At 52.7% G+C, this 21,406-nt stretch overlaps 2 protein-coding genes across 2 annotated transcripts in view; one reads left to right on the top strand and one right to left on the bottom strand.

Annotated features, from left to right (window-relative positions):
- Positions 1 to 61: 61 nt before the first annotated feature.
- On the top strand, positions 62 to 7,362 carry CUNH22orf23 (chromosome unknown C22orf23 homolog). The gene is given in 7 exon segments (XM_012554865.2): positions 62 to 194; positions 1,184 to 1,246; positions 5,643 to 5,825; positions 6,530 to 6,661; positions 6,870 to 6,970; positions 7,164 to 7,315; positions 7,317 to 7,362. Coding segments are annotated over 7 exon segments (780 nt in total). The 5' UTR covers positions 62 to 91.
- Positions 7,363 to 10,108: 2,746 nt separating this feature from the next.
- The window catches only part of MICALL1 (MICAL like 1), a gene marked incomplete at its 5' end in the record, with an annotated part of 31,755 nt that continues 20,457 nt past the window's right edge, over positions 10,109 to 21,406 (bottom strand). The window contains 7 exons of the mRNA XM_004374035.2: positions 10,109 to 10,290; positions 11,756 to 11,802; positions 12,069 to 12,183; positions 18,433 to 18,506; positions 18,668 to 18,758; positions 18,875 to 19,001; positions 19,587 to 19,721. Of these exons, the coding sequence (XP_004374092.1) occupies positions 10,169 to 10,290; positions 11,756 to 11,802; positions 12,069 to 12,183; positions 18,433 to 18,506; positions 18,668 to 18,758; positions 18,875 to 19,001; positions 19,587 to 19,721 (711 nt within the window). The remainder of the gene's footprint in view (positions 10,291 to 11,755; positions 11,803 to 12,068; positions 12,184 to 18,432; positions 18,507 to 18,667; positions 18,759 to 18,874; positions 19,002 to 19,586; positions 19,722 to 21,406) is intronic.

Here is a 21,406-nt window from a genome sequence, read left to right as displayed (position 1 = left end):
AGACTTCGGATGGGATTGGGGGCGAGAAAACAGAGATTGGGACTGGGAGACGGGGTGTTTCATTGCGTCTTTCCCTCCTCAGGGCCCTCCCATGGCTTCCCAGGAGAGGCTGGGGGCAGTGACCAAAGGAACGGGGTTCTGGCGCTGCCCCCAGCCAGCCACTTACACCCCGGCGACCTGCGAGCTGCTCAGAGGTCAGTGTGTTGAAGGACTCGAAGAGTGGTGGTAACTGTTACTCTCTGTAACCTCAGTTCTCCCCTACATGATCTGTGGCTTAGCAATAGCGGTTTTCATTTTACAGATGAAAAGCCTGTCCTACAGCTTGCCAGAATTTTAGAGTAGTTAACTCCTGTGCATTCTTTCGATCACAGTTCTAACTGCCGCAGGGAAGCCCTTCCCACCACTACCACCACCAGGGCAGAACCACCTGTTACTGCCCTCACACTAGCAGATACCTTTTTCTTCACTGAGCTTAGCCCAACCTGTAGTCAGATATTTAATTGTGTCTATTGGATTGATGTCCATCTCTCCCTAGATCATGAACTCCGTCAGGACAGGAATTGTGCCTGTTGGGGCTCACCATTGCAGCCCCAGCCTCTAGCACGGGCTTAATGAATACTTGCTCTTTGATTTGCTCAACGTTTTTTTAAGAGCCTACTGTGTACTTTAGGAGTCTCTGGGTGGCACAAATGGTTAAGCACTTGACTACTAACCGAAAGGTTGGAGGTTCAAACCCACCCAGAGGCACCTCAGAAGAAAGGCCTGGCATTCTGCTTCCAAAAGCTCACAGATTTGAAAACCCTCTGGAGCGTTGTCCTACTGTGCAACACATGGGGTCACCATGAGTCAGAATGGACTCGATGGCAACTGGTTTGTTTTTGGTTTATATATATGTTTTAGACACTGTTGTAGGTGCTGAGGATACAGAGGTTAACAAAACGGGGAAGAAACAGCAAAAATTGTTGCCCTCATGGAGCTAATCTAGTAAGAGGATAACAACAAATAAATCAGTTACATGTATAGAACTTAAATGGTGATGAGTGCTGTAAAAAAGATGAAGCAGGGAAGGCAGAGCGGAATATTGTGTTCGGGTGCAGAATGGAGGGGTACAATTTTAAATAAGGTAGGGCGAAGGCGTCTGTCTGCAGCCCAGTAGGCCTCACAGAGATGCTTTATCTTGCAGTGATGATGAAGGAATCCAAACTGACCAATTTCCAGCAGCGCCACATCATGGACACCATGAAAAGTAAGAGGTGGTCAGCAGAGACTTCCTGGGCAGAGGGATTCTGGGCCACATTTTGTATGCTCTTCAATACTAAGGAGTGAGGGACCTCATTTTAAAAGACAAAGATCAAAAAAAAAAAAAAAAACAAACATGGTATCTCCGATCCTTGCTCCTGTGGAACTGACCCAGTGCGGCCTTTGTCTCTTCCCTGGACATAGGTGCTGGTACAATGACAACTCTCCTGCAGGTCTGGCTCTAGCTGAGCTTCCCAAAGAATCTCAGCCCAATGGAAACTTTCTGTCCAGCCAAATAGTCTTAACACAAACCAAACCCAAATCTGTTGCTGTCAAGTCAATTTCACGTTGTTGTTGTTAGTTGCCATCGAGTCGGTTCCTACTCCTAGTGACCCTATGTATGACAGAATGAAACACTGCCCAGTCCTGTACCATGCTCACAGTTGTTGCTGCGTTTGAGCCCATTGTTGCAGCCACTCTCAGCCCATCTTTTTGAGAGTCTTCCTCTTTTTTTTTGCTGACCAAGCATGATGTCCTTCTCCAGGGACAGGTCCCTCCTGATGACATGCCCAAAGTATGTGAGACAACGTCTCTCCATCCTTGCTTATAAGGAGCATTCTGGCTGTACTTCTTCCAAGACAGAATTGTTTGTTTTTCTGGCAGTCCATGGTATATTCTGTATTCTTTTCCAACACTATAATACAAGGCATCAATTTTTCAGTCATCCTTATTCATAGTGACCCTATAAAGCGGAGTAGAACTGCCCCATATCTCCCATGGAGTGGCTGGTGAGTTCAAACTGCTGACCTTTCAGCCAGCAGCCAAGTCCTTAACCATTACACCACCAGGACACCTCAGTCTCAACACATCTGTAATCTGTCCCGCCTTGTTACACGCATACCATGTGAGCTCTCCAAAGGACAGGACTGTATATGTGTCTTGTTTGTAGTTTTATTCATTCATAGCATAGCTAATAGAAACAAGATGATCGGCTGATTCCCACTTAGGAAGAATACACCAAGCCTTTCCACAGCTCACCTCTCTACACAGAAGGCCCAAGCTTGCTGGATGTTACTGAGATCTGCTGGTAGCTATTGCCTTCTCAAAGGAATGAATGTGCCTACTGGGAGGGCATCTGATCGACCACAGAAGTGTAGGGAGGGACAGTCAGGCAAATACTGGCTGTGCCCACCCTGCACTGGCTAGGGGAGGGAGGCTCCGTCAGGCCAGTTCAGGGGTCAGATCTGCTTCCTCACCATGGACAAGGACATCTCAGGCTGCCAGGGCCTGGTGCCATCACACATTTGAATCACATAATTCAGTAATCTACTAATAATATGGTGTCAACTGTAGCCTGACTACAGAGAGAATGTGCTAGAAATTGCACAAAAAGTAAATACCAAGGACTGGGTCTGCCCTGTTCACTGTAGCCCCAGCACGTAAAACAGGTGCTCGGTATTTATTTCATCAGTGGTTAGGCCCACCCAAGTACCTGGTTTGCCTGGTTTTCTTTTCTTTCTTTTTTTTTTAAAAAAAAAGTTTTCTTCCCCCCCCCCCGCATTTTTTTTATTGTAGTAAAAGGTACACAACATAAAATTTTCAAGTGTACAGTCCAGTGACATTAATCACACTCACAGTCACACTCACCATCATAACCAGTTTTGTTTCCAAAACTTTTCCATCACCCCAAACAGAAGCTCTGTACCCAGTAAGCAGTAACTCCCATCCCCTCCCTCCCCGCTCCAGCAGTAACCACTAATCTACTCTGTCTCTATGCTTTTGTCTATTTTAGGTATTTCATATAAATGAGGTCATACAATATTCGTCCTTTTGTGTCTGGCTAAATTTTCTTTGAAAAAATTTCCCCCAACCCTTGGTGTTGAGCCTGGTCTCTTCTAGAATCTGCTCTCTAGGTCTCTCCTCTTAACCAGATTCTACTCATTGTTTTGCAGCTTAGCTTAAATTCTGTTGCAAGCCACAAATCCCATTCCTTCACCTTAACTCCCAGAGTTACTCAGGCCATAATTATTTGCCTCAAAGGCCCAGCGGAAGAGGTAGCATTTGGCACTGGACAGGAGAAATGGGGAAGGGAAGGAAGGGACATTCTGGGAAGCGCAGCATCTCTTCAGAGAAGAGTGGCCTTGGTGGAGGGTGCGAGAAGAGGAAGGTGAGTGGGAAGTAATGGTAGCTCCATCCTCCCACTTCGTCGGGACAGATACCTTGGAGTCATCCTGGACTCCTCTCTTTCTCCCAGACCCCACATCCGGCTGGTCAGCATCCTGTCTGCTTCACCTTCATACAGGATCCTGATACTCCCACCTCTCCCCACTCCCACTGCAACCGCCCGGCCCAGGTCCCCAACGTCTCTCCCTGACATGACTTCAGTAGTCTCAAAATTGGTCTCCACACCTCTGCCGTTGGCCCTCTGCACTGTTTCGACAGCAGCCAAAGGGGAGCATGTCACTCCTCTGCGCAACACCCTCCAAGGGCTGCCCGTGCCACTATAGTAAAGGCCAGTCTTTCCAGAGGCTCCAGGGCCCTGCACTGTGTTGCCATCTATGCCCTCTGACCTCTGCCCCCACCCCACCCCCCTGCCTCCTAGCTGTCCTCAGATGCTCCAGGCCCACTCCCACCTCAGGCTTTTGCTCTCACTGCTTCTTCCACCTGGAATGCCCTTCCCTCAGATATCTGCACAGCTGGCCTCACCACTTTGGGGTCTTTTCACAAATGCTACTGTTGGTGAAGCCTGCCCTGGCCACTGCATTTAAACTTGTAAGCCCTGCTATGATACTCCCTATGCGCCATCCCTGCACTGCCACCATCTACATAGTTAGCTGCCATTGAGTCAACTCCGACTCATGGCGACCTTATGTACACCAAAACAAAATGTTGCTCTGTCCCACGTCATCCTCACAATCACTGCTTTGTTCAAGTCCATCATTGCATCCACTGTGCCAATCCATCTCTCCAAAGGTCTCCCCTGCTCTCACTGGCGCTCTGCTTCACCAAACATGATGTCCTCCTCCAGCGACTGATCCCTCCTGATGACATGTCCAAAGCAAGCGAGTCAGGCAATGTTCTGTTGTGAGCCATAAGATTTTTATTGGCTAATTTTCAGAAGCAGATCACCAGGCCCTTCTCCCTAGTCTTAGTCTGGAATTAGTCTGGAAGTTCACTGGAACCTGTCCAACATGGGTGACCCTACTGGTATTTGAAATACTGGTAACATAGCTTCCAGCATCACAGCAACACACAAGCCACCACAGTATGACAAACTGACAGGTGGTGGGTCACCATCTAACATACTGTATGTTGTTATCGGATGCTGTTGAGTCAATTTTTGACTCAGTGACCCCATGTGACACAGTACAGCTACCCCATAGGTTTTCTAGCTTGTAATCTTTACAGGAGCAGATCACCAAGTCTTTCTTCTGTGGAGCAGCTGGGTAGGTTCAAACCACCGAACTTTCAGTTAGCAGCTGAGCACTTAACCGCTGTGCCTCTAAGGCTCTTTAACATACTTGTAACATATATATTGTACTTATTGTATCATCCTTGCCCCCACCCCAAGGAGAGGGCAGGACTTTGTCTTACTAACACTTTAACCCCAGTGTCCAGGGCCTGGCACATAGTAATGCTCAATATATATTTGCTGAATGGATGACAAAAGGCTGGAAAGGTAGACGGGCCAGATCAAAACAGCGGATTGGGCTGCTCTGAGCTGGGCTTTACAGGGATTGAGAGGAAGGGACAGTCAACCAGATACGAGGTGACACATCTGGCTGGCCTGGAGGAGGAGCACCAGGGGCTGCGGCAGTGGGGACAGCCAGCAGGAGGACAGGTGTCTGTTACCGTCCAAACTGTGCCCCCCCACCCTTGGACCAAGCAGGTTTCAGGAATGCATCCTGTAGAAATAAAAGCACCAGCATGAAGCCTTGATGAACAAGGATGTTTATTGCAGCATTGTTTGAAGCAATAATTAAAAAAAAAAGAACAAAAACCTGGAAACAACCTGAAGTTCTGAAAGTAGGAGACTAGTTGAATAAATAATGTATGCATTCTAAGGACTAACAGACAACTATGAAAAATAAGTTATATATAAATGGATTCATCTGGAAGGATGTCCATGGTAAATTAAGTGAAAAGAATCTATTATTGAATATAGTATAATCCAGTGTTTGAAAAAAAACCATACAGTGCACATATGTCTTTGAACATGTATAAGTATTGAAAAGCATGCAAAGGGACCACCAAATTACCAATGCCCCTTGTAGAAGGAGAGTTGCAAACGAGCAGAGAAGACCCTTCAGTACTGTTCGACTTATTTTAAGAAGCAGGTGTCGTTTTTATAATTAAAAAACAGAAGCCAGGCAGGTCCCCCACCCTGACACTGCCTTCCCCAGGAGGAGACTCGCTGCCCCTGCATTGCAGCCCGACATTCAGCCAGAGGGTGTCCCCTCCAAAGCAGCCAGCCTCAGTCATCTACCTGCCTCCCATCCTGGCCACCCGGCCCCACCTCCGGCCTGCCAGCATGTGCCAAGCCAACGGGGCCTACACTCGGGAGCAGTTCAAGCCTCAAGCCACCAGTGAGTGAGGGCTGGGCGAGCCTCTCCTACCTCCCTCACGGGCTGGAGGAGAGAGGAAAGGGTGGCAGGGGAGCAGGTATCTATGGAGTCACAATTCCCAGGCTTTTTACACTAAAGCTTCAAGCCTTGGCACATTAGCTTGGGGTGTCCAGGGCCCAGGCGAGACAGTTCAGTGGTCCTGATTCTCTTTTCCCAGACCTCCCTGATGCATGTTCAGCTGTCAAGTCTTACAGCCACTGCTCTCAAGCACACATTGTCCCTCAAATCCAGAGCTCCTCTGCACTCCCGTGCTCTTCACAGAGCTGTCCTTCCCCGTCCCTCCCACTTAGCATCTGACTTAACTTTTGACCCAGACCCCCTAACATCTCCCTGCAGCCCCCTCATACAGGCCTCTGCTACAGACATCACCAAAGCCCCACATGCCTGAATGGTCTTTGCTCTGCACCAAAGCCCCACATGCCTGAATGGTCTTTGCTCTGCACCAAAGCCATGTGGGGGGTTTGGCAGGGTTCTTTTCTGTTCGTTCAACCCCTTCCTGCCTATCTTGACATGACAAGCCCAGGAGCCCCAGGGTAGAAGGTGTTGGGTCCAAAGAAGGCCTACCCAAGTTTCCCAGGCACCTTGGAGCCAGCATGCCCAGTTGGGAACACAGACTATGAATGGGATCACTTCACCCCTTAAGAGGCCATCTCTGGGCCCTACAGGAGATCTGGAGAAGGAGAAACGAAGACTCCAAAATATCTTTGCCACTGGGAAGGAGCCAGAGGAGCGCAAAAGGAAGGCCCCTCCAGTGCACCAGGAGGAGCCAGCCCCTGAACTGGACCGGTTTGAACAACGTAAGCCACTGGGGGGTACAAATACACTGGTGGAGGAAGGGTGTGTGGAGGGGCCCAGAATCTGGTGGCAGGAGGTCCCTGCAGGCCACCAAGTGAGAAAGAAACACCATTTGACTACAGAGCCACTTCCCCTCCCCGAGGTCCCCACTGCCCCCCACCACCCCTCACAGGAGCGTGTGAACACTGATGGCCCTTCTCCTCTGTCCAGTGGTGAAGGAAATCCAGGAGAGGAAAGAGTTCCTGGCTGCCATGGAGGCCCTGGGGCAGGGCAGGCAGTACCGAGGAATCATCCTTGCTGAAATTTCCCAGGTGGGAGAGACCACCAGGGCCCTGGGGGAGGGGATGCACCCACCGTGAGTAGGGGGTCGGGGGCAAGCATAAGGTGAGTAGAAATAAAGGGTCAGCAGTGGCCACAGGTTTCAGAGGTCACACCCCAGGTTCACATCTGTGCTGGCTCCTGAAGCCCCTACCCCTGGTGCCCGCTTTCTGATGCCTTTTGCAGAAACTACGGGAAATGGAAGATATTGACTACAAGAGGAGTGAGGAGCTCAGGAAGGCTCTTACCACTGCTTAATCTGTCTCAGGAGACAGGAATAGGGTCGCCCCAACCTCGACCACCAAAGCCCGCCTCTTGGCTGAACAGGGTCATCCCCCTAAACTGGCCTTCGGCCATGTCAAATGGTAGCAAAGCACTGCCCTAGCCTAGGGTACCCTGGGCAAATCCAGCACCCTAAAAAATGGGCCACGTCTCAAAAGAATGAGCTGACTCTCCTCAGACGCTGTCCAGGGATGCACGGTCAGGTGCTAGAGCATCCGAGAGACACATAACATACACACATTTAGTCTTTTCTGGAAGAAAGTGTCCCACAGAGTGAAAGCCAGACCAGCATCTCACCATCCAGGACACGTGTCTAAGGACATTCCAACAGGGCCCTCTTCTCACCCCTTAGCCTCTGTGTGTCCTACACACTGGGTCTCCAGAATTTTGGAATAGATTCCTTCTTCCTTACTTGCCTTAGGACCTACTTAGTTGACTTCTTAACAGCCTTGGGTAAATGTTTAACTACAATTAAATGGCCGATAAAACACGTTGAATGTAGGTCATTACACACACTGTTTTGTTTTCAAAGGGATAAGGACTATTTGTTCAGAGAGTTATTTTTTTAAGCACCAGTGGTTTCTGGCTACCTGTTTGCATACATCAAGTAGAAATACCAACATGCTTTTTAAGCACCCCTGGGCTGTGGGATGGACTGGGCTGTGGGAGACACTTTCACTTCATTGTCTCAATAAACCTCTGCCATGGCTCGAAATTCCTGCATGAGAACTCAGGCTCACCAAGATACCATAACCAAGGACCTACTCAGGATTAAAGATAGCTTCGTGGCTTTCCTTTAAACCCCCTGTCCACAGAAAGAAACACAGAGGGGTCGGGGGATCAGACTGAGCCCTGATACCAGCCAATACCTACATCTTCCAATATTCTGTCATATTCCTGTCCCCTAAACCACCAAGAGTTTAGAAATTCCAGCCACCCCTCCTGGACTGTCTCCTGCACCTGGAGGGACTCCCATCAGGTAGGTCAGATGACCCAGCCTGACCCAAGTTTTGGTTGGCAAAATAAACAGGGCCCTGCAGCCACCAACAGATAAGAGGGGAGGGCCAGGTCAAGGGCTGTCTCAGGAACTTTCCATAGGCCCAGCAGCAAGAACCTGAGGGCAGAGGGTGAGACAGGACAGAACAGCTGGCCTCCGTCTTGAAGTCCCCTCCACTGAGCCAGAGACAGCAAACTGGAGAACCCAGGACAAATCCAGCCCACCCTTGACAACCCCGTATCAGCCTGCCCTTGATTTAATTTCAAATTTGTTGCCAACACAATTTCACACACAAAAATCTAGATTTCTGGCTTCTTTTGAAAAGTGGAAAGATCTGGCAACACTGGGCCCACACTCCCATAGGCTACAGTTGGCTTAAGCGAGGAACAACTTCCCCCTTTGGTTACATCCGGCCCGTTCATGTATGTTCCCTGCCTGGCCCCTGGAAGGCCTCTTGAGTTGGGATCCCAGCTCTAGGTCAACAGGCACATTTGGAAGATCACCAGGGTCTACAGAGGTGCGGGAGCCACCTCTCCCTGCAAGGGGAGCCCTGCCCAGTGGCAGGCAGTTAGGGCTGAGGCCCCTGTCAGTAGACAGCCCCAACATGGCCCCAGACCTTCCTAGGCAAACAAAGATGCCCAGCCACAAGGTGAGGCCAAGGCAGGAAGAAGGCTGACCTTGCAGAGGGAAAAGCACCACGTGGCACAGGGTGCTGGCAACAGCAGCTATCTCCATTTATTGTTGGTGAGGAAAATTCTAGTGCGTTAATACAGTACAGTCTTTTCCCAGAGGTGTATTGAGGGAAGGGGCCTTAGAGATGTCCCAGAGATAGCTTATGACAACAGTGCTTCCACCAAGGGTGCTGGGCACGTTCCCTGGGGGAAAGGTGGTTGTCCCCATCGGCTCCTCCTCTCCCACAGCCATCCCAGACAGGGAGAGAGCTGACAACAGAGGAGTGTGAGGAGTCAGGTCAATGATGGCCATGAACGGAAAGGGGCCGCTATCCTAGACCTGGGGTGGTGGAGGAAAGCTCTCAATTAGGGACCAGACTAAAACATGTTAAAGAATCAGGATTAGCACCTACTCCAAGCGCACCCTCCCTAGGCCGATAACCCAGGAACTGCAACTGGACCTCCTCCCTGAGGCCCTCCATGATGGCCACAGCACTAAGGGGAGCCAGAGGGGGCCCACCTGCTCTAGCATGGCCATCGCAGCCCTGTGTCCCAGGAAGTGAGGTTTCCATGAGATAGGGGAGATGAGAGAAGCATCTCCTAGAACTTTGAGGAGAGAAGAAAGTGTTTGTCAGGCCCATTCACGTGTGAGGACACAACACAGACCCCCATGACCAACTCAACTCCATAAATAGAGCTCTGAGTGAGGAGAAAGTGAGACTCAGGGGCTGGAGTCCCAAAATCCTGGGCTGGGAGGGATAACAAGGACCCAACACTGGGGCTGGGCAGGAAGAAGCAGCCAGTGCATCCGAGTGCATCAGGGTGAGGGGGAAGGACCTTCCGGTGCTGAATTTTTATGGCTAAGAATCCCACCTAGATGTGGTACGGAAGGGAGGAGGGACTGAAGGGCATGTCCATCTCAGTGGAGACTGGGCAGGACAAGGGGTGGGCGTGACCAGCTGCTGCCCCTCCCAGGACCCTGCTTGCTCTTTGGATCAGTCACAGCATCTGGATTCCACAGAACCAGACTGAGCAGGACCGAGCCACAGCTGCCTGAGGCTCAAAGAAGAGGAAAGAACATTCTTTGGCCCAGACCAGCCAGAGGGCCCTGAGGAGGGAGAGGCCGTCAACCAGAGGCTCCCTCCCCGGAATTCATCTTTCCTCTCAACTGCTTCCCACAGCAGAGCCAGCCCAGGGCTGAGCCAGGAAGGTGGTGTTCGTCCCCAGCTGCTCCCTGGCTGTTAGCTCTTGTCCTCGGGGGACTTGCTCTTGGTATCACGCTTGTTTCCCAGCAGCTTCAGCACTTTCATGGTCTTGAACTTCCCCTTCTTCTTGCCTTCGGGCTCACTCTCCTTCTGGAACTCTGCAGAAGAGAAAGGGGAACACTTAACAGGAGTGGGGGGCAGGGGAGTCCTTCCCAGGCAGGCCAGGGGACAAAGGCATGGGAGTAACCGCCAACAAGGGTTCAGCCCAGCTCCACACCTCCTCACAGTGAAGCCTTGGGCCAGTCATTCAGAGCCTCTGTTTCTTCATCTACAGAATGGGGCCATACCCCATTCCCAGTGTTTTGGCAAGGACCAGGAGACAAACAAATGACAGCAGTCTGGGAACTCTGAAGCAGGGCATAAGTGTATCTGTAAAAGGTGCCTGCTCCCCTGGACTGGTGCTCACAGCTCTGTGTGTTACTGAGGCGAAGCCAATACCAACTGTCAGAGCTAGAAGAAACCTCAGGGGATTGTCTGTCCAAGCCGCTCGTTTTATACACAGGAAAAACATGGTTCTTTGAAATAGACTAGCGGCAGCTGAGCTAAGTGCTTTACACAGCTGATCTCTGGACTCCTCCACACACCTGAAGTGGGTGTCATTATCATCCCCATTTTGCAGGAAAGGAGGGGTGAAGGGGCTGGCTCAGAGTCACCCAGCTCATAAGTGGCAGAGCTCGGACGGGAATCAGAGCAGCCTGACTCCAGTGTCCAGACTTAACCACAAGATCACGGAGTCACTGGTGGAGCCAAGACCAAAACCCAGGGCTCCTGACATTCTTAGCCATCCCAGGCACTATTCATGCCCCCATGGTAGCCCAAGAACAGCTGCAGATCTCAAGGTGGTGCACAGCTTAAGGCAAGCCCACCCTGGAAAATGCCCGCCCCACATCCCACAGTCCTTCCATGGGTATCAGAGCATCCCATGCCCACCCTGAGAGCCCAGCCACAGATTCCTGGCTGTAGCTGGCCTGCCTTTCACACAGTCCTCCCAGAAAAACACAGGCACAGATGCTTAAGCACCTCCATCCCTGTAGCACCCACTCCAACCCTCTGTTCAACCCACCCCCTCACCCTCCACCCCTGGGCTGAGCACACACACGGGTTCAGATGGGCCAGAGCCCCTGGCACCAGCCTCGTTCCTAGGAGGGGCCTCATCTTTCTTCTTCTTTTTTAAAATAATTTATTTTTTGTTGTTGTTGAGAATATACACAGCAAAAACATACATCAATTCAACAGTTTCTACATGTACAATTCAGTGGCATTGATTACATTCTTTGAGTTACACAACCATTCTCACCCTCCTTTTCTGAGTTGTTCCTCTGCCATTAACATAAACTCACTGCCCCCTAAGGTTCCTATCTAATCTTTTCAGTTGCTGTATCAGTTTGATTCCATATAGTTAGATCTTAAAAGAGCACAATGCTCAAGGCAGACATTCTGTACTAGTTAAGCTATTGTTGCTTCTAGGAAGACTTCACAGGATATTTTTAATTTAAGGTCTAAAGATTATCTCAGGGCAATAGTATCAAGAGTTCATCCAGCCTCCATGGCTCCAGAACTCACCTTTCTTCTTGATCATGGCTTCCAACATCTTGTCTTCCTCTTCCTCCCTGCAACAAGAAAGGGAAACTGAGCCTCCCACAGGAGGAAGGAACAGATAATCTCCAAGTCCCCTCCAGCCTCCAGTTCCGCCCAGGCTCAAGCAAGGGTACACTGGGACTGCTGTCAGGGAGGCAGGGCTGGCCTGCTCCTGGGGTGGGGGACCATGTGTCGGGCACTGCCCGGCCCATGGGGCCTGAGGCACGGCCTGCTCTGGACCCCGCCCCTCCCCAGGGAGGCCACCCTGGCTGGAGCTCCCACCCCTCAGCCATGTCACCTCTGCCGGTCCTCGTCAAGGCAGTTGATGATGGCATTGCGCTGCTCAATGAGGGTCACAAGTTCCTGCATCAGCACCTTCTCCCGGCTCCGGTCCTCCTCCGTCCAGTCCTTTTCTGCCCAGGGAATAGAGATAGGGAGTATGAGCAGTGGGAAAACCCTCTTGCCTCCCCCAGGAGGCCGGGAACCACCGCCTAAGTAAGAAGTGCAGGCTGTGGGCCAGGCTGGGCATTATGACAGAAAGAAGGGTCCCAGATAGGGGAGGTAACAAGTTCTTGGGGAAATGAAGGTCATTATATCAGAGAGCAAGAATACTAGGCTGTCTACCAAAAAACTCCCTCAAGGGGGCCCTGGGGGGCCAGTGCCACACATGTTCTGAGAACACAGGCCAGTGTGAGCCCAGGGTCCCCCTTGTGTTCACCCACCCATCCCACAAATGTTTCTTAGTAGTTTTTTAGGGGAGGCAGGATTCGAGTCAGGTCACCAAGAGTTCCTAAAGGTCGCCTGGCCAGCAAAGCTGGGCCAGAGGTGGAAGGTAACAGGGAGCCCCAGGGGTTCCCATGCAGAAGAAGTCACGTGACCCAAGAGGCATACTGGGACATTCTTTCAAGTCCATGGAGGAGGCCCAAGTGCCAAAAGATACCAGAACACTGGGGACAAGAAGCCCAGCCAGGTTTCCCTGATGTTGTATATACCTCCAGGCATTCTCTCCTCTTAAGGCCCCAGAGCCATCCCACAGGACCATCCTCAGGGCCTTCCTCCCACCCACCTGCAGCCTCCTAGAGGATGGGTGCTGCCTTGGATTGAATTGTGTCCCGCAAAAATATATGTCAACTTGGCTAGGCCATGATTCCCAGTATTGTGCGGTTGTCCTCTATTTTGTGATCTGATTTTCCTCCATTTTGAGATGTGATATAAGATCATAGCCTCTATGCCTGTGGTTATGGTCCCATTTGGGAGTGAGCTGCCCATTAATGTTAATGAGGCAGCATTACCCCATTGCCGTTGAGTCGACTCCGACTCGTAGTCAACCCTACTGGACAGAGTAGAACTGCCGCATAGGGTTTCCAAGAAGTGGCTGGTGGATTCAAACTGCTGACCTTTTGGTTAGCAGCCCAGCTCTTAACCACTGAGCCACCAGGACTCCTGAGGCAGGAATTTAAAAAAACAAAACAAAAAAAACCAAACCCAACTCACAGTGACCCTATAGGGCACGATTAGGTCATGTTAAAGAGGATTAGGTTATGTTTGTTATGTTAATGAGGCAGGATTAGGGTGGGATGCAACACCCTTACTCAGGTCACAGCCCTGATCTGATGTAAGGGGAGTTTCCCTGGGAGTGTGGTCTGCATCACCTTCTGTCTTACAAGAGATAAAAGCAGAGAAAACCAAGCAGAGAGGGAGGGACCTGCTATGACCAGGAAGAGCCAAGGGGCTGGGAGCAAAGCGCATCCTTTGGACCCGGGGCCCCTCTGCTGAGAACCTCCTAGACCCAGGGAAAAACTGATGCCAAGACACATGAGATCTCCAAGGAACACCAGGCCCACAGATCTTAAAAAGAGACAAGGACCTTCCCCCAGAGCTGGCAGAGAGAAAAAGCTTCCACTAGAGCTGGCACTCTGAATTCAGACTTCTAACCTACAAAACTAAGAAAATAAGTTTCTGTTTGTTAAAGCCACCCACTTGTGGTATTTCTATTACAGCAACACTAAACTACTAAGACAGGTGCCCACTCTCAGCCTGCCCTCCACAGCATCTTCCACCAAGGCCTCTCTGTCTCCAGGCCCTCTCAGCCACTGCCCTCACTTCCCTACACCCACTACCCTTGGTGAAATACGGAGCAAATGGCCCAGCAGAGTCCTGGGGACAGAGCAAGGGCTTCAGAATCATCTACCCAAGTTCAAATCCCACTCTGCCACTTCCCAAATCTGAGACACATGTAAGCTGTTGTCCCCAATATAGTGTTTTTATTAGGTGCTGCCAAGTCAGTTCCGACTCAGTGACCCTATACGCAACAGAACAAAACACTGCCAGGTACCGCACCACCCCCAAAATTGTTGCTATGTTTGAGCCCATTGTTGCAGCCACTGTGTCAATCCATCTCGTTGTGGGTCTTCCTCTCTTTCACTGACCTTCTACTTTACCAAGCATGATGTCCTTCTCCAGGGACTGGTCCATTTTGATAACATGTCCAAAGTACATGAGACAAAGTCTCACCATCCTTACTTCTAAGGAGCATTCTGGCTGTACTTCTTCCAAGACAGATTTTTTTCATTCTTTCAGCAGTCCACGGCATATTCAATATTCTTCACCAACACCATATTCAAAGGCATCAATTCTTCTTTGGTCTTCCTTATTCATTGCCCAGCTTTCATAAGCATATGCGGTGATTGAAAATGTCATGGCTTGCGTCAGGCAAACCTTAGTCCTCAAGGTGACATCTTTGCTTTTTTAACAGTTTAAAGAGGTCTTTTGCAGCAGATTTGCCCAATGCAATGCATGGTTTGATTTCTTGCCTGTGTTTCCATGGGCAATGATTGTGGATCCAAGTAAAATGAAATCCTTGACAACTTCAATCTTTTCTTCATTTATCATGATGTTGCTCACTAGTCCAGTTATGAGGATTTTTGTTTTCTCTATGTTGCGCTGTAATCCATACTGAAAGCTGTATCTTTGATCTTCATCATAAGTGCTTCAAGTTCTCTTCACTTTCAGGTTGTGTCATCTGCATATCACAAGTTGTTAATGAGTCTTCCTCCAATCCTGACACCACGTTCTTCTTCATACAGTCTAGCTTCTCGGATTATTTGCTCAGCATACAGATTGAATAAGTATGGTGAAAGGATATAACCCTGACGCACATCTTCCCTGATTTTAAACCACACAGTATCCCCTTGTTCTATCTGAACTGCCTCTTGGTCTATACACAGGTTCCTCATGAGCACAAGTAGGTGTTCTGGAATTCTGTTCTTCACAATGTTATAATTTGTTATGATCCACACAGTCGAATGCCTCTGCATAGTCAATAAAACACAGGTAAACATCTTTCTGGTATTCTCTGCTTTCAGTCAAGATCCATCTGACATCAGCAATGATATCCCTTGTTCCATGTCCTCTTCTAAATCCGGCTTGAATTTCTGGCAGTTCCCTGCCGATGTACTGCTACAACCACTTTTGAATTGTCTTCAGCAAAATTTTACTTGCATGTGATATTAATGACATTGTTCAATAGTTTCCACATTCTGTTGGATCACCTTTCTTAGGAATGGGCACAAATATGGATCTCTTCCAGTCAGTTGGCCAGGTAGCTGTCTTCCAAATTTCTTGGTATAGATGAGTGAGCGCTTCCAGCGTTGCATCCATTTGTTGAAACATCTCAACTGGTATTCCATCAATTCCTGGAGCCTTGTTTTTCAGCCAACGCCTTCAGTGCAGCTTGGACTTCTCCTTCAATACCATCAGTGCTTGATCGTATGCTACCTCCTGAAATGGTTGAACATTGACCAATTCTTTTTGGTACAGTGACTGTCCCTGATATACATGTGGGGAAACTGAGGCTCAAGGAGGCTAAGTCCTGGTGCAGTGTCACACCACTAGCAAGTGTGGAGCAAGTATTTGAACCCAGGCAGCCCGACACCCTCAAGCTTTGCCACTAATGGTGACTTTATAAGGCCTCCACAGCCTTATAAACCAGTCTCGCTCTCCAGGAGCAAAGTCTGGGACAGGATGACAAGCCCGGGATGTGCTGCCACCACACAAAGGGCTGCAGAAGCAATACGATAAACCCAGGGCCAGACTGGCCAGGGATGCACAGGTGCTATTCCCACTTCTGCCACAGGACGTCGCTGCAGCTCCTGCGGAGAGGCTGCAACAACAACCTAGCTTCCTGGAGATTTGGGAGTGACTCATGGAAGGCTGGGACATTTCTATGGCTTCCCCATGGACACTACTGCCTCTGGACCTCATCCAGCCTCCCAAGTCCCCCAGTCACTGAGAGGCAGGGCCACCACCTCAGCAGCAGGGGGGGCTGTGTGTCAGAGGATAGCTTGGCTCAGAGACCTGGAAGGAAGCCCAACTCCACCACTAGTGGTAAGTCTGTTAAGCTCTCTTGCCTTCCAGCTCCTCCTCTGTTAAATGGGAACAAGGATTCCTGCCATCTAGGGCTGGCATGAGGCCAAAACAAGGGGAGCCACGTGGAAGCACCACTCTTGGCTACAGGGAGTGATAAGAAACCCTGGTTCCCAGCCCGGGACATGCCAAAGCCCTGTGGTCTTGCTCTGCCTGCAGCTGCGGCTCACTTGGTGTCCCAGCACAGGGCATGTAAGACCCCAACTCAGCTGCATAATAACCACCAGCCCCTCAGGCAGCACAGAGCCCTTCCATGTCCACCATCTCCCTTGATTCCACGGATGTCCTAGGAGGTAGTATCTTCACGCCCATCTCACACATGAAGCCACTGAGGCTTGGTGAGGCCCAGGAACCTGCCTAAGGTCACCCAGCAAGTTGGTGGCAGAACCCAGGGCTGTCTAATCCTCCCATTGTGCCCACTACCCCAGGCCCTGCTGCCCTCCCTCTCCCCTAGGCCCTGCTGCCCTTCCTGTCCCTCACTGGTGAAGTCCTGCCATGCTATGACCTGTTGGCTGGGAACCCAGTGCTGCCCCTGGACAGGCATCTGCTACCACCCACTCATCTGGGCCAGCCTGGGACTGGAGCCCAGAGCCCAGCTCTGTCCATCCCCCTGGGCCTGGAGCCTGCAGCCTGGCTCTGTCCATCTCCCTGGGCCTGGAGCCTACAGCCCAGCTTTGTCCATCCCCCTGGGCCTAGAGCCTGGAGCCTGGCTCTTTCCATCCCCCTGGGCCTGGAGCCTGGAGCTAGCTCTTTCCATCCCCCTGGGCCTGGAGCCTACAGCCCAGCTCCATCTATCCCCCTAGGCCTGGAGCCTACAGCCCGACTCTGTCCATTACCCTGGGCCTGGGGCCCACAGCCTGGCTCTGTCTATCCCCCTGGGCCTGCAGCCTGGGGCCCAGCTCTGTCCATCCACCCGGGCCTGGAGCCTGCAGCCCGGCTCCATCTATCTCCCTAGGCCTGGAGCCTACAGCCCGACTCTGTCCATCCCCCTGGGCCTGGGGTCCACAGCCTGGCTCTGTCTATCCCCCTGGGTCTGCAGCCTGGGGCCCAGCTCTGTCCATCCACCCAGGCCTGGTATCTACAGCCCGGCTCTGTCCATCCCCCTGGGCCTGGAGCCTACAGCCCAGCTTTGTCCATCCCCCTGGGCCTGGAGCCTGGAGCCCAGCTCTTTCCATCTCCCTGGGCCTGGATCCTGGAGCTAGCTCTTTCCATCCCCCTGGGCCTGAAGCCTGGAGCCTGCCTCTTTCCATCCCCCTGGTCCTGAAGCCTACAGCCTGGCTCTGTCCATCTCCCTGGGCCTGGAGCCCGGGGCCCAGCTCTTTCCATCTCCCTGGGCCTGGATCCTGGAGCTAGCTCTTTCCATCCCCCTGGGCCTGAAGCCTGGAGCCTGCCTCTTTCCATCCCCCTGGTCCTGAAGCCTACAGCCTGGCTCTGTCCATCTCCCTGGGCCTGGAGCCCGGGGCCCAGCTCTTTCCATCTCCCTGGGCCTGGATCCTGGAGCTAGCTCTTTCCATCCCCCTGGGCCTGGAGCCTGGAGCCCGGCTCTTTCTATCCCCCTGGGCCTGAAGCCTACAGCCTGGCTCTGTCCATCCCCCTGGGCCTGGGGCCTAGAGCCCGACTCTGTCCATCCCCCTGGGCCTGGGGTCCACAGCCCGGCTCTGTCCATCCCCCTGGGCCTGGAGCTCGGGGCCCAGCTCTACCCATCCCCCTGGGCCTGGAGCCTACAGCCTGGCTCTGTCCATCCCCCTGGGCCTGGGGCCTACAGCCCGGCTCTGCCCATTCCCCTGGTCCTGGAGCCTACAGCCCGGCTCTGTCCATCCCCCTGGGCCTGAAGCCTACAGCCTGGATCTGTCCATTCCCCTGGGCCTGGGGCCTACAGCCCAGCTCTGTCCATCCCCCTGGGCCTGGTGTCTACAGCCCGACTCTGTCCATCCCCCTGGGCCTGGAGCCCGGGGCCCAGCTCTGTCCATCCCCCTGGGGCCTGGAGCCTACAGCCCGGCTCTGTCTATCATCCTGGGCCTGGAGCCTGGAGCCCGGCTCTTTCCATCTCCCTGGGCCTGAAGCCTACAGCCTGGCTCTGTCCATCCCCCTGGGCCTGGGGCCTAGAGCCCGACTCTGTCCATCCCCCTGGGCCTGGAACCCAGAGCCCAGTTCTATCCAACCCCTTCCCAACCCCTCTTCCACGTCACCAGGGCCCAGCCCAGGGCAGTGCCGCCACGCATGCGGGCTGGACTCACCCGGCTTGTTAAGAAGGCACCGGAGCTCATACTCCACGTCAGCCTGGCGCTGCTCCAGGTTCTGCTGCTTGAAGCTGGAGAGTGGGAATAAGCCAACCATTAGCAATTCTGCCTCGAGCTGGAGGCCACCCTGCCCTGCCCTGCCAGTGATGAGGAAGATCAGGAAGATTTTCGATTCTAAGCTCCATGGATTCTGCAAGGGAAGCTCGGGGCCCAGGGAGGAGAGCGGACTCACACATAGATCAGCTCGGACTCCCGCCGTACCAGCAAGTGCTTCTCGTGGATAAGCTTGAACCAGTCCACCAGCATGTCGTCCTCATGGCTCTCTGCAAGCCAGATGCCTACTGAGGTCTGGGGCTGGCCAACCCTTCCCGCCCTTGCTGCCCTTCCCTGGGACAGAAACTGCTGCCACCCCTCAAGCCCTCACGACAGATCTCCACACCGTTCACCCCGCTGCGCAGCTTCTCCTCCAGCTGGACGCCACGGTGTTCAAGGGCATCCAGCTGGCGCTCAATGGTGTCCATCTCTCCGTAGATGTCTTCCTCGGGGATATACCGGTCAGCCTGGACCTGCATGACAGCACCCCAGTCACCTAAAGGACAGCCAACCCCTCTCCCTGCCTGCCCTCCTACAGCACAGGCTACTGCCAGGAGCTTCGCCCCTTTGTCCAACCACCATTGGCCACCACAGGTGTGGCCAGCATGGCAATACATGAGGCAGGGGCTGGTGTGGTGATGGCAGGTACACCCAGGGCAGACACAACTTCCTGTCCCCTCATGGAAACTCCTCCCCCTTCTCCATCACTCTAGAAAGGATATCACTGTGTGAGCGAGTGACCCTGTTATAGAGATAAGCTGGAGAATATGGAGAACATTCTAGTATCTTTAAGTGGAAGTATATCACATGAACCCTATGGTTACTATTATTAGTAACATGAAATGCACCTCCGCTGCTCCTGGTTGAAAATGCCTGGTCTACTCTAAATCCCCCTTGGCTGCAAATTAAACTCTCCAGTTGGACACCTAAGACCCTATTTGGGACATCAGAGGGCACCTGTCTCTGGCCTAGATAGCCCAGCCCCTCAGAGAGCCTCCCAGGAAGCCTGAGGGTGCCAAGCCCAGGCAGCTGGGTCCCTGGGGGCTCCCGATCGGTACCTTGCGCTTGATGAGTGGGAAGCCATGTCCTGGAGCAGGTGGCCTCGCTGGCTTTGGTCCCTTGGTGGCCTTCCTTGTTGTTGGGGAGGCTGCAGGTGATGCCTTCCGGTTAAAAGGATTCTCCTTACAGGAAGACTGAAAGCAGGGAGACACAACAGAAGACTGGGGAGGGGCAGTAAAGACCCCGGCAGCCCGACCCTGGCCTGGGGAAGAATGCTCATGTGGGAATGAGGGAAGCAGGCCTGGACCCAGGGGCAGGAGGGCTCGCCTCCAGGGAGGGGGTCCAGGCAGAGCGGATCTGTCAGCACACAGTCTCCAATGCACTCAGTCATTTCACGGACATTTCCAGAACACTTCACGTGCCAGTGCTGCAGTGGATGCTTTTTATACATCCTGGTTTAATTCTCACAACCACCCTGCAAAGTAGGCATCGTAATGCTCATTGTATAGCTGAGTAATCTCAAGTTCAGAGAGGTTAATAATTCTCTCAAGGTCACACACTTCACAAGGGCCTGAGCTGAGGGGAGAAGCTGTCCGTCTCAGGGCTGGGGCAGCCATCTACCACTAGGGGGCAGTGGTCAGAACGTGGCCCAGCCAGGAAGTGTGAAAGCTGGGATCGCCCCTCCATGTGGCCGGCAGTTGAAAGAGGAGGGGATCTCCATCCCTGCCTAGGAAAAGACCTCACCCTCTGCGGACTCAGGTACTCAGGGCAAGAAGTCTCATGCCACCACACACACAGTCAGAGTCAGGCCAATGTCTTCCTGTCCCTCTGGGCAGACTCCAGCTCTCTGTGTGGCCGGCCCTACCACTGGGCATGCTTGCTACCCAGGCAACGCCAATGTTTTCCAACCACTATCCTCAGCTTGTTGGAAATAGAGTTGCCTCATAGGTCCCTTCGAGAGGCCTCGAGTGAGGCTGGGGCGTGTTCTGCGGAGTGTTTACCCAGTTTCCTCCAGAGCTGGGTGGGGAGGCCTGCTCACCTCACCTGCCAGCTTGGGAACCGTCTTCAGGTTGCTAGCTGCTCTGGGCTTTCCGAAGCATGGAAGATGCCAGAGCCTGAGCCCGGGCACAGCAAGGGGGCAGGGTTTTGTTCTCACAGGGCCACTACCTCCCAATGAGCCCCTCCCTGTCTTCTGCTCCCACTGCCTCTGGGGCTCTCTCCTAATCTTGGGGTTAGGGTGGGGAATGGGGGTGCCCCCAGGAGGAAGCCCCCTTTGGGCTCTGCCCCTCCTTCCACACACACCAGAGGGGCCCAGAAGAGCCAAGCCCTTGGGCTGGCCTGAACAGCAGGACCTTCAGCCACCGCCAGGGTTTGCAGCCTTTGCTTGGCCACAGAACTCCTGCTTCAACCAGATTGTTCACAGATCCACAGTGCAGGGAACAGGTGCTTACCAGGGGGCTGCCTGAAATGGGGTGGGGAGCCAAAGCTGACCCTCACCTCCCACCACCAGGGAGCCCTCAGAGCAGCTGCCCTCAGCCCCTCACTCTCCCTGGGAGCCTGAGGCCTGGGGGGGGGGCGGGGGGGGCGGGGCCTTCTCAAGGTCACCCGGCAGGGAGTGACAGAGCCTGAATTAGCCCACAAGTGGCTGTGGGAGCAGGGGCAGGGAAGAATAAAATGATGTTAGAAAAGTACACCTTCAGTGCCTGGCACACAGGTAGGGGCTGGACCAACAGCGTCAGGCCACAAGAATGACGATAGCCCCCCACCCCCACCCCCGTGAACTCTCCTGCCACCCTCCGCCCAGAGGCAGGAGAGCCTTGGGGCATGCCCAGGGTTGTTGAGTACAGGTGAAAGTGGATGCACAGAACCAGGTGGCACA

Source organism: Trichechus manatus, unplaced genomic scaffold, assembly GCF_000243295.1.
Source record: "Trichechus manatus latirostris isolate Lorelei unplaced genomic scaffold, TriManLat1.0 scaffold00027, whole genome shotgun sequence".
Lineage (NCBI taxonomy): Eukaryota > Metazoa > Chordata > Mammalia > Sirenia > Trichechidae > Trichechus > Trichechus manatus.
This window is presented reverse-complemented; position numbering and strand designations above follow the sequence as displayed.